The sequence below is a fragment of the Mesocricetus auratus genome, unplaced genomic scaffold (assembly GCF_017639785.1).
Source record: "Mesocricetus auratus isolate SY011 unplaced genomic scaffold, BCM_Maur_2.0 Super-Scaffold_100018, whole genome shotgun sequence".
Taxonomy (NCBI): Eukaryota; Metazoa; Chordata; class Mammalia; order Rodentia; family Cricetidae; genus Mesocricetus; species Mesocricetus auratus.
This window is the reverse complement of record NW_024429199.1, coordinates 14,354,024-14,369,672: the sequence shown is the minus strand read 5'-3', so window position 1 is coordinate 14,369,672 and position 15,649 is coordinate 14,354,024. Positions and strand designations below refer to the sequence as shown.

At 38.5% G+C, this 15,649-nt stretch overlaps 1 protein-coding gene across 5 annotated transcripts in view; it reads right to left on the bottom strand.

The window, feature by feature from the left end:
* Pkib (cAMP-dependent protein kinase inhibitor beta) overlaps window positions 1–15,649 on the bottom strand; it is a 96,758-nt gene that overhangs the window by 14,021 nt on the left and 67,088 nt on the right. For 2 of the 5 annotated variants that reach the window (XM_040728193.1, XM_040728194.1), the window contains exon 4: window positions 6,745–6,856. The exons of the other annotated variants lie outside the window; for them this stretch is intronic. In XM_040728193.1, the coding sequence (XP_040584127.1) occupies window positions 6,745–6,829 (85 nt within the window). In that variant the 5' untranslated portion in view covers window positions 6,830–6,856. The remainder of the gene's footprint in view (window positions 1–6,744; window positions 6,857–15,649) is intronic. 5 annotated transcript variants of the gene reach the window in all.

Sequence of the window (15,649 nt, the reverse complement as noted above, 5' to 3'; positions counted from 1 at the left end):
TGCTTCTCTGGGCACCAACGAGTCAGGGCTTATCCATCTAATTGCATGCAAGCACTGTACCAGCCCACAAGCCACACAGAGGAACCAGACTGTACTGAGATGAGACATGGTCTGGTCCCTACATAACCCTGTGTCCTAATCTTAGGAAATTAGGTAAAAGATGTCAATCTTTTAACACTTCTATCCAACCAAGTGACACCACCATTTTAGGTTAAACAGAGTTTAGAAGGAACATTTGCATATGTATGAAATTACTTTTTTTATTTGGTGATATATCTCTTTAAAATTACTCCATTTGTGGCATATCTACATCTCTAGTATAAGACAAAAACAAATGAAAATTTAAATTTGTGGACATACACTTTTTTTTAATGCTTAGGTTCTTGCTTGCAGTAACACAAATTCAACATATATTCATATGCATATTTCAGGTGTTCTAGCACAGGATTTTTTAAAGCAATTAAGCATGTAGTATTCAAATCCAAACTTACTTTTATTCTCCCATAATCTTCCAGTTGAAGTGACACATAAACCTGAATACCTTTCCAGCATTGTAATACTGTTTCAAAATGGGATTACTTATGATAAAAACATGAACTGGAGTATAAAAAATACTGCAGTACATGTGTGCAAGATGCTTAGCTACATGCATTTGGTATTGGAATAGGAAATCCTCTTTAATGGACCATGCTATGGTTTCAGTTTCCTGCTAGAAAAATTTATCCAATATACACACTCTATAAATAGTTATAGTGGTCAATCTGTTATAAGGCTTTCTCAAAGCCATTGCAGCTTCCCGAAGGAACAGTCTAATCCAAATTTAAGTCAACATAAAGCCACTTGTCAAACTCTTTCACAAGTCCAGAGAGCATTTTTTCTTTCATTTCCATCATTCTTCCCCCTGCTTCTTTCTAAAGCAGAAGAAAGCAGCTACCCAGGAGGATAAAATGCAACCTCCACACACCAAAAAGTTCTCCTAAAAAATATGCATACTTCCCTTTGAATGCATGATCTTCCCCCACCCCCAGTGCTGGGACGACTGAAATTACAGCTATACAAGATAGTCTTGATTTGGTGTGTGGGTGTGAAGGGGTGTATGGATGCATGCGTGCATTGTATTTGTTTGTCTCTGTGTGTTGTATGTGCTGGGAGACATCCAGAACACAGGTTGACACTTCCACTTCTCCTTTGGATGAGTGTCCTTCTTTATAGTTACAAAGCACAGTATAGCAGCCTCATGTGTTACAATTTCCATCATTTTAACAGTCCATATCCTATCTTTGTAGGTGACCCAAATTGAGAGGATTTAGCAAGGATTAGAAGGAACCATTCTTATGAAAGATGAAAACAAGGAAGAAGGAAGGAAGAGAGGGAGGATGAAAGGGAGGGAGGAAGGGAGGCAGGAAGGAAGCAAAGAAGGAGGGAAGGAGGAAAGGATATTCAAAACTGAAAGATCACCACACCAGTCACTGTTCAGTTGGGGTCACCAAGTCAGTAATTCCCAACCATGGCTGGTAACCCGTGAGAACCACCAGCTGAGCATTCCTGAAACTGAATTGTGCACTGATTTCTTATAGTCTTTTGACTTTCAGCAAAATGTTGAAGTTCTCTGCTAACTTCCTACTATTGACGTCAAAGTAGGATTAATATGACCTATTTTGGATCCAAGCAAATAATGGCTCTAAATGTTGGTCATCAGTAACTCATAAATGAAACATGTAGCTATCAATTACATTAATTTGTCAATGGTATGATAGCATATTGCTATGGATATCAATGGTATTCTTAAGCCACCCTGTGGATAAGTCTTTAGAGACAGCCTATGGTGTGGGTTATAATGACAAAAGGTTAACTCTGAGACATTCCTACTGAGTTGGTGTTTAATAAAAAACACATGTATAATCTGGATGCCCAACACACACATATACACACAACTCCCATCTTGGCTACTATTCTATAGCATCTAAACCAGAAAAGCCTTTTGTCACAGAAAACCACATTTCCTTAATCCCACCCATAAGAGACTCTCACCCTAAAGGAGAAAATTTTACATTCTTTCTGCAAAAAAAAAAAATATTTTAGTGTTGTCTCCCAGACTTAAACTGGATCCAAATCCTCAATTGTTTCATGATGTTTGAAAGACAATCTTTAGTCTGAGTACTGTTGTAGTTACAGTGAGGAAGGTCACGGTACAATGCCTGTCTGTCCTACTTTACTCAGCACTTGTTAACTTCTAATAAGTATTCTAATTTAAGTAGACATAACCCCAACAAAGGGCAATGGTTAAAATAAGAGACATGGCTGAAGATTGAAATTGTTCTTAAAAGTAGCCTGGATAAGTAAGGTGACATATAGGTATGATACTCAATATATCTATTTTATATATACATGTATGTATATATATATATGTATATACACGTGTACATGTGTATTTGTATATATATGTATATATATATAAAATTTAAAATTTTTACTAATGTATCTTATTTTAATCATTTAGTGAAAAATTCCTTGGAAAGTCTCTTACTCTATTTGTGAATGAATATATTTTTCATCTTTTTTACTTTGTTGTAGAGAAAAGAGGAAAAATGACAGTATCCACTCAAGCTCTGCTTTGGTTTTTTTCCCCCAACTGCTTTATTTTTCACTATAGAAGAAGCCAGTTTAGTATTTGATCAAGCAAAAAAATTAATCAAAATCACAATAGAAAAATTTTAAAAATTTATAGGATTTTTTAGATCATGGATTAAAAAAACAAATATAAAATAAGAAAAATGATCTCTTCAAAATGTTTTTGTTCCAAACTGTAATTCTTTTATTAACTTACAATCAAGTTAAACAGATGGAAATATATTTAAATGGATTCTTTTAACCTGCAGAAAATCATTTGTAAAACAAAATGTTACTATATAATTGTTATATAAGTACAATGAGTTCATGAAAATGATATCCAAAATATGCTTTAAAAAGAAAGTGAAAAAATAATTTTGTAACCTGTATACATCTATTACTTTAGAAAATTCGAGTACAGTGGTGTGGTGGCATGAGCTTTTAATCCCAACACTCAGGAGGTGAGTTTGAGACCAGCTTGGTCTACAGAGCGAGTTACAGGACAGGCTCCAAAGCTACCAAGAAGAACAGTTTTGAAAAAACAAAAACAACAAACAAACAAACAAAAGCAAGCATGAGGAGACAACACTGTTAGAAAAAAATCTATTAAAACAATGATAGCAGTGCTTTACGGGTGGAGTTAATAGCTGTGATTTCTGGTTTTCCCTTCCAGCTTCATTGTTCTCCAAACTTTCTGTAGTGACTTTTATTTTTGTTTGTTTGTTTTATGAGAAAGGATTTCTCTATGGCTTTGGAGGCTGTCCTGAAACTAGCTCTTGTAGACCATGATGGTCTTGAACTCACAGAGACCCACCTGTCTCTGCCTCCTGAGTGCTGTGATTAAAGGCATGTGCCAACAACGCCCAGCTGTAGTGACTTTAAAAATAATGCTTTTTTAGTTTTTGAAGGTGTAGTTACATAGCTTCCCTCCTTCTCTTTCCTACAATCAACTCCTCCCATGCACCCTCTCCTCAAATTCATGCTCTCCTTTTAATGGTCGGTACATACTTCGAGCATTTTTATAATGGGAAAACTGACAAATCATTTTGAACATGCACTGATTTTAAGGCCTTGGATGAAAATCCTCTTGTGTGATCTTGTGTTGCAGTTTGGTCATGGCTCAGTCTATTTTAAAGAAAAGGAGGCAGGGGACCCTCAAAATGAACTCCTGGTTACCAAGGAAAGACCAGAGTCCACCTGTCCTCACCAGAGCCTCCATCTACACCTCCCGGAACAGTTACTGGGCACAGCTTGTTTCCTTTCAACCATGTCTTTGCTCAGTGCCAGATTCTGGGGAATTAATGACAAGGAGACTAAAAATAGTAATATACACAAAAGTGACATCCACATGTAAACGCCAAGTCCCCACTAAAGAAGGGAATGCCTAGCTGACATACATTGTTACTGAATCGGGGCATACACATAACAGGAACTCATATTACACAGAAGCAAATGTCATTAAAGCACATGAGTGCACCTTTTTCTCTGAGCACTGGAGAGCCAGGAAAATCTCCACATCACATAGAAAAGATGAGTATAAGAAGCATTACCTAGAAATAAAGACCAATGTCAAAGACAGCTAGTAAAAGGCCATTAGGAAGAAAAGTTTGATCAGCAAATCTACCAGAAAACTTACTGTTTCCAAATGCAAAACCAAGAATAGTTTCATATTAAAATTAGAGCAAAAGGAAAGACCTTAAAATGTAAGACCTAATGACTTTTAGAAATAGTATGTAAACAGTAAACACTGCCTATAATACTTTATGTAAAATTTAATGAGTATGCTACAGATAGCATCAAATAGTTTTTGTCTAGTGAACTTTGCATCATAAATATTATCATTAGAACAAGTTGAATTATTCAACATTTCAAAGCTTGCAGTATTTAATATTTCTAACCATAGATACATAGTTTTTGTTCAATTATGTAAAATCAGACCACCTATAATTTGACATTAAACTCCAAATACATACCATGTATCTATTTGATAATCATATATAGTCATGAAACTGTATTTTTCACAAAATTCTTTATTATATATTGTATCCCCTGAAACAGTTCATCTTGCTTCCCTTGCAGCCTAAACTTAAAAATTAATGGAGCCTACTGCTCTTTACATTAACAATATCTGTTTTTATTCTCATTCTGACAGGAACAACTCTTCCAAGTTGAACCTGACCAAGCACATCTCAGTATTATCTCACTGCACTCACCATTGGCAGTCAAGTTTGACAAATACAATGGTTAATTTTATATGTCAACTTGACTAGGCCACAGGGTGCTCTGATTGTGACTAAGCTTTAGGCTGGATATGACTAGGAGAATGGTTTTGGATGATATTCATATCTAACATGGTGGACATATGTAAAGCAATTATCTTTCCCAGTATGGGCAGGCTTCATCCCACCCACTAAAGACAGAGTAAGGAAGAACTTGATCTCTCTGCCTGTCTTTGACTTATAACATCAGTTTTCTTCTACCATTGAACTCAGACATGGACTGGAGCAACAGTCATTCATTGTGGTCCTTAGACTTGACATAAGACTAGAATAAATAGAAGTTTATTCAAGAGTTGGGGCGGGGAGACAGAGAAGCAAAGAGGCATCATTTAGCACTCACCTTGATCTTTGTAAATTTTTATTCTTCTGGGCTCATGAAAAATTATCTTTCTTATTTGCAAACATAGCTGTCACATAAAAGTTTTAGAAATATTTGATGCTGAAGTTAAACGTATCATGTATTTGGTTTTCATCATATCATATTTTGGGGGTTTGCTTATTTGGTCATTAAGTTAATAATTCTAGGAAAGTTAGTTCTGTCTTTAAATTTCAGGTCTTGCACATCCAAGTACTAACAAAGTTTCCCTTTAATTTTGTCATATGCCCGCACATATACAGATATTTAATATGCAAATGAATTATTCTTTAATAGTATTTATTTTAAATCACAGGTCTTCATTTTTCCTTTACAGTCTTGATTGTCTTTTAACTCAAAATAACACCATTCACTTTCACATTAAAATTTATTCTCTCTGCATACATTTTCTGATACATCATGACCATCTATAGGATTCATTCCTTCATGTGGCCTATGGCATTAAAATTAAGGTGTAATTTTCTGTGCTGCCCTTGCTTTACTTAATAACATGTTTCCCTCTTCACTCCTGCTGCCACAGTGGAACCCTAGTTAAACCATGCTTATTGCAGGAAGCAGGTACATGGCAAATCTGTCTTCTTAGGTAATTCATGGACAGGAGACTCTCATTATTGTTCACAGCTCCTGGTCATTCACTCTCCTCTCTCCAAGTTTTTTGTATAGTCTACAGTTTTCAGGTACATGGCAAATCTGTCTTCTTAGGTAATTCATGGACAGGAGACTCTCATTACTGTTCACAGGCCTGGTCATTCACTCTCCTCTCTCCAAGTTTTTTGTATAGTCTACAGTTTTCTTGGCCTTCTGCTATGAGCTTGTTTGATCCCAAACTTTTTTGGATCTCATCTGTCCAAAGTTGGAGGTGTTCAGACACTGCCAGAACTCCAAAGAGAGAATCTCTACCTCATCAGCGGAGTGAATAGGAAGGAATGCAAATTACTGATGTTACGACTACATGGCCTTGCAAGCATTGATATCAAAAGAGTATCTAGTCATCATAAAAGTAGCTGATGTTGGGTAACTGGTTCTGAGTTATGGCAAAAGCTGAAACAGAACCTCTAATTGCTGGGGACTCTGAGCTGTGGACTGTGGGGCAGCATGCTGTCAACCATTATTGTCTCTTTCCATATTACAATTCTCTTGTCTCCAAGATGATGTCACGTTAACTATCAGGTTGAACTTGTTTGACAGGTAGTCACTGAGGCTTCTGCTTTTAAGGGTCATGAAAAGGCCAGTACCTTGACCAAGCAGAAGTTCAGCCCTACTTTCTAAAGTTCAACCTAGAACTCTCTGGTCACTGCGTCTAGCATGGTGACTGCCATGAGTTACTTGAGGTTACATTACAGATACTGTTTGCAGTTGTGAATACAAGGGACAAGCCAGATGAGAACCCTTTGTAAGGCCTGTGGAAAGGAAGGAGACCACCATCCTGCAGAGAATTAAGCATAGCCTTCTGATTGTAGTTCATGCAGGGGTAGTGACCTTGCTGGGCTCCTGGGCTGTCGCTTCCCTTGCTGCTGTCGCTTGTTTTCTTTTGACCCCCAAGGGCATCAAGGTTCATATCCATGGTGGCCCGTGGCCTGTGGCCCAGGTGCTGATGAAAACAAAAAGGGGGTAGGGAGAGGAAGGAGCATTTGGCACTCAACCAATCTTGGGATGCAAAACCCATTGCCAATATGCCCTGGGCTCTGCACTGTTGCCTAAAAGCACACCAGAAAGCTAATTTGCAGTCACAAGCCCAAGACCCCATGCAAGCCATAGACGTAGGACTTTTCTGGATGTGGGATCTCTATTCCAGGAAAATGAACCTGGAATCCCTGGAGGAATAGGCATGCACTTGCAATGTAGGCCAGCAAGTGTTCCTGAACATTTTTCCCTATAACCACACCAAAAGTCTGTGCAACAGATGGCTATGCAGGGACAAAAGTTAAAGTCTAAAATGTTACCTGGTTAAAAAACTCAAAATATCCTCAGAGGGTTTTTTCATTTTAAAAAGGCGATGAAACAGAGAAAGCGAGAGGGTTTACCCATGTAATAGGAAATGTGCGGATGTTGTGGAAACTGATCTTTTTTTTTTTTGGAAAGTAAGATTTTCTTTTTTGTTGTTGTTGTTGCTTCCCCCTCCCTTTTTTGTTTAAGTTAGAAACAAGCTTGTTTCACATGTCAATCTCAGCTCCTTCTCCCTTCCCTCCTCCCCCACTTCCCACCAGGCCCTTCAGTACCCCACCCAATCTCCACTCCGATCCCCAGGGAGGGTGAGGCACTCCATGGTGGATTGCCAGAGTCTGTCATTTCATCCAGGGCAGGGCCTGGGCCCTCCCACAAGAGTCCAGGCAGAGAAAACATCCCTCATTATGGGATGGGAGCTCAAAGTCTATTTGTACACCAGGGATAAATACTACCCAAGGCCCCATAGATTACCTAGGCCTCCTCACTGACACCCACATTCAGGGGGTCTGGGTCAGTCCCATGCTATGGAAGCTGATCTTAATCAAGTTAGAGTTGTGATCTAGGATTCCTTCCCTGCACCACATCGCTGATGGTGCTTCTCTTGCAACAAAGATCCTAATCCATAGGGTTGGAAGAAAACCCTTGGCATCCTTGAGGCACCTTGTGTAGGGGTGAACCCAAACCCAATGCAAATATTTCACTGCTACTAATCTGACTAATATGATGAATTTGCCATACATTTCAACAGCCTCATGATCACAGTTGTGTTTACCTACAAAGAGACATGAGCAACAATGCTGCTGCACACATTCCCTACAGGAAATTTCTTAAGAAAAAAGAAAAAATTATATATTGCGATCAAAAAGAGTCAGAAAAGAGCTTACAATAGCAGATGGGTCACTACCTCAGACATAATAGATGGCCCTTTCATCTCTGCTAAATACTTGGATGTCACTTGTTAACCCATGTGCCATTCCATTCCTGACACTGTCAAGGAATAGACACTGACATTCTCAGTACCCACAAGGTGAATACAAATTCAACATCTGTGATAGTTCAAATGGTAATGGTCCCCATATGTTCATATATTTGAACGTATGTGTCATCTGCTCCACCCCCAACAACCATCGGTAGAACTGTTTGGGAGGGATTAGGGAGTGTGGCTTTGTTGGAGGAGGATTGCCACTGGAGTCAGGCTTTGAGACTCAAAATGCTTGCAGCATGTTCATGCTTCGGCTTTGAGAGCAAGATGTGAGCTCTCAGCAGTTGTGGTCACTGTGTCTTTACCTTACCATCATCACTTCAAAACCTGTAGAACCACAAGGCCAATTAAGTGATTTTTTTTCTAATTCTCAGTGGTCATGGGACTTTATCAAAGCAATAGAGAAGTAAGTAAATCAACATCCATTTATTTTCTTTAGGTTCTGGAGGTAACATACTCATTTGGAAATCTTAATGTTACTGTAATTTTGGTCCATGTTGAAGAAGAAGCCTGTCAAACCAAAAACTAAATAATCTGTACAAATTTTAAGTAATAAGCAAGTCCACCAGTGCCTATGCATACTTTTGTCACTTCGTCTCATACCTCCTGTCTCTGGGTTGCCTGTGATGATCATAAATTGGCCCTGGGATTCTAGATAAAAATACCTTTTCTTGATCTCATACTATATTCCAGTAGAGGGGCAGACAGTGAAATTAGAATAGAGTCTTGAAATAGAACCTCATAGAACTTGAACCTGTTTTCAAAAGCACACAGCAACCCATTTACCTTGGGTTATTGAAGTAGTACCCTATTAGCTTGGCATGTCTCCTGGGATCTTGGATACAGAATGGAGTCACATCTGGGCAGTATGACAACCCTCTCCCCAGGAGTGGTGGTCTTTTCTTTGCTTTCTCATTTTCCAGACATCATGAAGTCATCCACTTCTCAATGTTCTTAGCAATAGACAAATCTCTTGTGATAAACTTGAGTGAATACAGTAGTAATATTTTCATTACACACACGGAGAGTTGTTTCTTTTTCTCTTCTAGCCAAAATATTTCTAATAAAGGATAGTGCCAAAGGGTGGTTCAATGGACACATTGCAGGTATTCATCTTAGCACTGGATGCCCTGGCCATTGGCCCTACATGAACACTTTTGAAAACTTGTAGACCATTACCAAGAGTTTCTCCTTTTAGGTAATGGACATTGGGAGTTTCTTATTTTACAGATACTCAAAGCATGATCTGGGTTAACACATTTCTCCTTATAAGACTTATACTACAAATTAACCACAACAGGATACTTCTTTTTTTTTTTTTTTTTTGGTTTTTACGAGACAGGGTTTCTTTGTATTGTTTTGGAGGCTGTCGGTCCAGCCGGGCCTCGAACTCACAGGGATCCGCCTGCCTCTGCCTCCTGAGTGCTGGGATTAAAGGTGTGAGCCACCACCACCCAGCAGCAAGATACTTCTTATCTGCCTAGGTGTCCTAGTAACAATAGCAACCTGGGAAATCATGTGACTTAGAATACTTAGTCAAGTAGCTTGGAGAAGACATTTAGTGGGAATTCAACTTCCCATAACAACCTAGTGATGATTAGGCTTGGGAGACAGCCAGGGTAAGTGAGAAGTCTAACGATCTTTCCAAAGAATTCTTATTTAAAGCACAAATTGGAAAATGACACTCTCAGCCCCTGCTAAGTGTCATTCTCACGAAATGCATTGATTGGTATCTGGAGATAATGAGTTCTACATCAGTGTCAGACAGGTCCCTATGTTGCCATTAATAGCTGAACAACATGCTGTGTAGTAAAGTTCATGTTTTATTATTGCCATCTCAAAATATGTTGTCCTTTCTTTGTCAGGTGGATACTTGCATCCAAGTAGAAATGCTTTTGATCATTTCTAAGAGCCTTGGTTATCATCTAGTTATAAACTGTTGTCCATTAGGTATAGCAGCACATGTCTATAATCCCATTACCCAGGAGGCAGGTGCAGTAGGATTGAGGCTGAACATCTGATATAATACTTTGCAACTGGTCCCAGTCTTAAGTTCCCTTGCTGCTGTTTGTATAGATAAGGTGTCCTTATCAAAGGGATGTCATAGCTCCTGAAAACCCTGCATTGTATTCTCTGATGCTTGTATAATTCTCCAAGCAAACCAATGCCATCTGTTCCTCAGCAGCCAGTGGCACCTCCATAAGTTTCTGCATAAAAACTTGCATGACCGTGGCCCTATACATGTACAATGCTCTCTCCATGCCTATCCCTATCCCCATGCTGTCACTATATGTGACTGATGAATTGCCCTCAGCTTTATGACTTCAGTGTCAAGTAGCATTTCCTAATCATGGTGTGAATAGACGAAGACCCCCACATTACCAACACTACTTTTCTTTCTCCCTTGAAAAAGCCTGAAAGATAGAACGGGGTTTACATACATTCTGTGTCCACATCAGCCCTCAGTGGGGTGCAACTTACTCTATTCTGCACACTGCAATCTACGGTTGTTTCCAGGGTAATTCCAACATTGAGTTGAAGTATATGGAGCTCCTCCTCTGGCCCAGCCTAGGATATTTGAAGCCTAATGTTTACTTAAACCACTCTTACTGATGTTTTAAACCTATTAAATCATGTCTGATGTCTCTAGAGAGCCTGGAAACTCTGAGGTGGCCTTTAAGTTCATTGTTCTAGGAGTTTCCATTCCCCATGACTTCTCTACTCTTCTAGGGCCATAGCACCTATGGAATTTCTCTACTGTGCTAGCATTTTCCCTGGGAACTAAGCTGTTGTTCTCTCTACCAAATTTGCCTACCAAATTTGCTAAACTCAATCAAATTTCTATTGCTGTTTCTTCACCACTCAACCAAGAGGACTGGAGACCTGGGGACCTTAGCAAATACTCCATAGCCAAGTGCTCCTCCTAGCACCAGTTCTCCGACTAGCTAGTAAATGATTCATTTCCCTTCTCAGGAATATAAAATGTAACTCTTATGTCATTGTTTACTTTTTCCTTCTCTAAGCTTTGTTCTCAGTTCTCCAGTCAAATCTCTGAAGGTTGAAGCCAGGCTGTTGTCAGAAGTAATATGGTTCTAAAAGCTGTGGCTGTTTGTTTCCATTTAACAGATGTTAGAAACCTGGGTGATCTTTTGTTCTAGATTGTATGTATCATTTTCAGCTAACAGTGTCCACACACAACACTAAAGGGGGTTTAACGAGTAAAGAAAACCTCAGTTAATAATTAAATTGTTATCAGTCATACAAATTTAGCAGCTTTTCTCAACCGGCCCTTTCTCTAGGCAGTTGCTTTATATACATGTATAAACTGTAGATTGCTTTATTGCATTATTTCATTTAATCATTACCGCAAATATCAGTGTGTAGGGATGAGAGAAAAAGAAAACTCTTAGTTGTGAGATTACTAAGTTGAATTTTCCAGACATTAAGAATCTTCCCCAATGTTAGGAATTAAATTTTCAATATGTGACTCCAGAACATGGGTTTTTAGTCATTTCATTGTGTCCTATCCAGTTTCCATTGTCCTCTATAAAATTGGATGATATTAGGATAAGAAAGAAATATCTTAATTTAGAAATAAGCCTCCTAAAAGTTACCTAGTACAGCCATTCATCACATACAAGATTCTCCTCAATCAAAATACTGTCCTTCTATGACCCAAATACTCTCCACATTATGTTTTATTTGATTGTTTTAGTTGTCTGTTGTGTGTGTGTAACTGTGTGTGTATATATGTGTACTTGTTTGTGTGCCAATGGTCACAGAAGCCAAAGAAGATTAGGACCCTGGAGCTAGAAATATAGGTTGTTGCCAGCTGCCCAGTGTGGAAACTGGGAACTGAATTCAGGTCCTTTGCAAGAACAGAAAACACTCTTACCCACTGAGCCATCTCTGCAGCCCAATTTCCATAGTACTTTATACTCAAAATATTGTGTAAGAAACTCATCCGATTCAAAAACTTTGATTTGAATTTACTCTTAAAAATGCAAACCATGGAACTAAAAATATGTGTAATTTTGAAAACAACATGTGTTTTTATGTTTCTTATGAACTATTATACTGTTTATATAAAGGAATACATACTTCCATATTCATTAAAATTCTTTCATAGAATGAATAGTAATAAAATTTGTGTAATTTATGGTATAAACTTTTACATAATTTCATCACTGTGTTATGTTTGGGTGAGTTAATTTTACCTTCCACTTTGTTTTCCATTCACAATAGGTAACAGAACTAGCTCATTAAAAACATTATGAGGCCAATGTGAACTTTTGTTTCTAATGAACTTAAGAGGTTTTCAAATATTATTTTAGAGTTTTCTTAATGAACTTCATCCTTATGGCCTTTTTATTACAATATTAAAATAATTTTCAGCTTATAAAAAAGACATTTTTCTCTTGAAAAGGAGAAAAGGCACAAATAATGCACTAAAGGAAACTACTGTTTGATGGTCTCACACGCAGACAGCTAGGGACCGCATGCCACTAGCCTGTCCTTTGAGTCACTTCTGTACAGTCAGGGAAATCAGCAGGAAACACTCTGCAAAGTCCTGAGATTTCCCTTTGAAAAATATAACTGTGACTTGGTGGCCTTCTCCCAGCTATACACACCTCAGCCTAAACATCCTTTATCCTTAGCTGCTGAATGACCAGCCTCCCTGCTCCATCCCTCTGCCCTAACGTTGACCCTGTCGGGTTTTACAGGCTTTAGATGCTTTTTTACAGCTTTGCTAACAGCATCATTTTCCCTCCTGATGCCAGGCAGTGTAAATTAATGCCTCTTCTTTCTTATGTGCTGGTCTGGGGAGAACTGGAGTCTCACTTTTGCACTTGACTAAACTGGAGAAAAGAGGAGACAGATAAAAGGAGGTCTCAAAAAATTACATCCTACTTGTGCCAGCCTGCAGCCCGGAAAGCAGAATTTACAGCAAATTAGTTCTTCCTGAGATCTTTTTAAAATCTTAATGTGAGAGCCAGGGAAATACAGGAGGAGGGAATGAGGCAACGTGGTGGCGGGGGCGGGGGGAGGCTATTTGCTGAGGATTTACTCTTCTGCCAGAAGAATGAGGACAGTGTTTGTCAAATTTATTTATGCATAGCCATCAAGGGTGACAGCTTTTATCAATATAGAGTTCCAGGTATTTCCCAAAGCTTTTGATTTAGACTGTGTGGTTGTCGTTATGCATTCTTAACTCTGTAGGTGATTGTGGTTAACAAGTTAGCACACTCCATCTTTCTCACTACATCTTAAACTCTCTTCTACACCTCTTCCCCGGAATGCATTGATTAATTTGTCCATCCAAGAGGACATGTCCCTCAATGAGCATGTAATAAGTGGTGGTTTTAATAAAGAGTAGCGAGGCACACACTCTGCCTTTGAGACCTACTAGTTCATTTTCACACCTAAGTGAGATTTTCTTTATAGTAAATTAAAAATCCAACTAAATTTAAAAATAAACTTTGCTGTATTTCTTACATCAGGATATAAATTGGTGTCTTCCTCTGGCCTCTGCTACCTTTCATTGTCAAAAGCAAACATGAGGTTCACTGATAAAACAGTTTAATATCATTGTCACTAAATACTATGTAGGGCACTCCCCCCCCACTCCCCACCCCCACTTGCCCCCCACCCTCCCACCCCCCACCCCCCACCCCCCACCCCCGGAGACATATAGCCTCCTGGGAGGCAAGAACAAATACTCTCTATGCATTGATCATGGACAACAGGGGTTTGGTGGAACACTCCAACTCCAACTCGACTTCATAACCACTGACCCTGTGTTGCTTTCATTTGAAAACCCTGGCTTTATGGATGTGAAGTTTTGGGTTTATTTGATACAAGAATAAAATGTCTGTTGGTATTTTAAGCATTCTACATTTGTATTCTGGGCAGCTGGCCTGAACCAAGAAAGATACTCTGAGTCATTCAACCACTCTGTTTACATTCAAATTCTTCACTGATATCCTTTGGCATTTGATTAAGGATAATGAAAACCTTTGAAATAGGAAAATTCTTTCATATCCATCTAAATTAAAAAAAAACTGAAGAAAATACCAAAGCAGCAATGACAAACTAAATAAAGTAAAAAAATAATCACCTTACTCTACAAGTGTCTTCACTAAGAGTTCAGAGTTGCTCATAGAAAAAGTTGCTCAGAGAAGCTCATTTGACAGGTTTATGCTCTGACTGGAGTTTACCACAAACTAGAGTCTAAATTATAGAAGTGAAGAGCCAACTCATTAGTAGTAGCATTTCCAGCAGTTAACTAATGAAAAGAAGTCTTTGTTATCCTTTTTTGTTTTGTTTTTCAAGACAGGGTTTCTCTGTATTGTTTCAGGCTGGCCTCGAACTCCTGAGTGCTGGGATTAAAGGTGTGAACCACCAATTTTCCATGAATTAACAAAATTTTGACTTCTACCTATTTTCAAGACTGGAAAGGGTATTAGACTCCTCCTCCTAGTACAACCACATCAATAGCATGAGAAGATTCCTTAACCTCTTCAGTTTCCCTGGTCCTTTTTATGTAATGCCTCCTCAATGTTTGCATTATAGGCAGGAATACCTGTGTCTTCATTTTTCTTTCTAGTAAATAAGTAGCTACTACCTGTGATCTCGTACTGGCTGGGTCTTATGTCAATTTAACACACAAATTAGAGTCATATGGATGAAGGGAACCTTAACTGAGAAAATGCTTCCAAAAGTTACAGCTTTAAGGCATCTTCTTAATTAGTTATTGATGGTGGAGGGCTCTGCTCATTGTGGATGGTGTAATCTCTGGACAGGTGGCCCTCAGTTTTGCAAGAAAGCAGGCTAAGCAAGCCATGGGGAGCAAACCAATAAGCAGCACCTTTCCATAGCCTCAAAATCAGCTCCTGCTCCAGGTTCTCTCCCTACTTGAGTTCTTGTCCTGACTTCCTTTGCTGATAAACAGCAATGTAGAAGTGTAAACTGAATAGGCCCTTTCATTCCCAAATTGCTTTTCGGTCATGGTGTCTCATTGCAACAATAGAAACCCTAAGATATTCATATTCCACAAACTTGCTTGAATCAAACCTAAACTTTCTAACCACTCATTGGAAATAGTAGGATGCTGAGGAAGGACATAATGGCTAAACATAGTCTAATTTATTTGTAAGCATTTGAAGATTTATTTGCTTTCACTTTAAGACCTATAGAGTAAACATACTAATTGTCATAACCTTAACAGTTTAGAATTTGGAAGGCTATATGGGTAAAATTTACAAAATCTATATGCTATTTGCACCAAAAGTATGAACTTAATCTAATTATTATGTTCATGATGGCTTTTATTGAGCTTGAATAAAAAAGGTTCTGATAAAGTTCCCTTGTCACCAGTCCACTGTCCCTGAAACTTTTAGTCCAAGAAGAGTTCAGTTTTAAATCCTTAGATACACACTGTTCCCTAGAAAATAG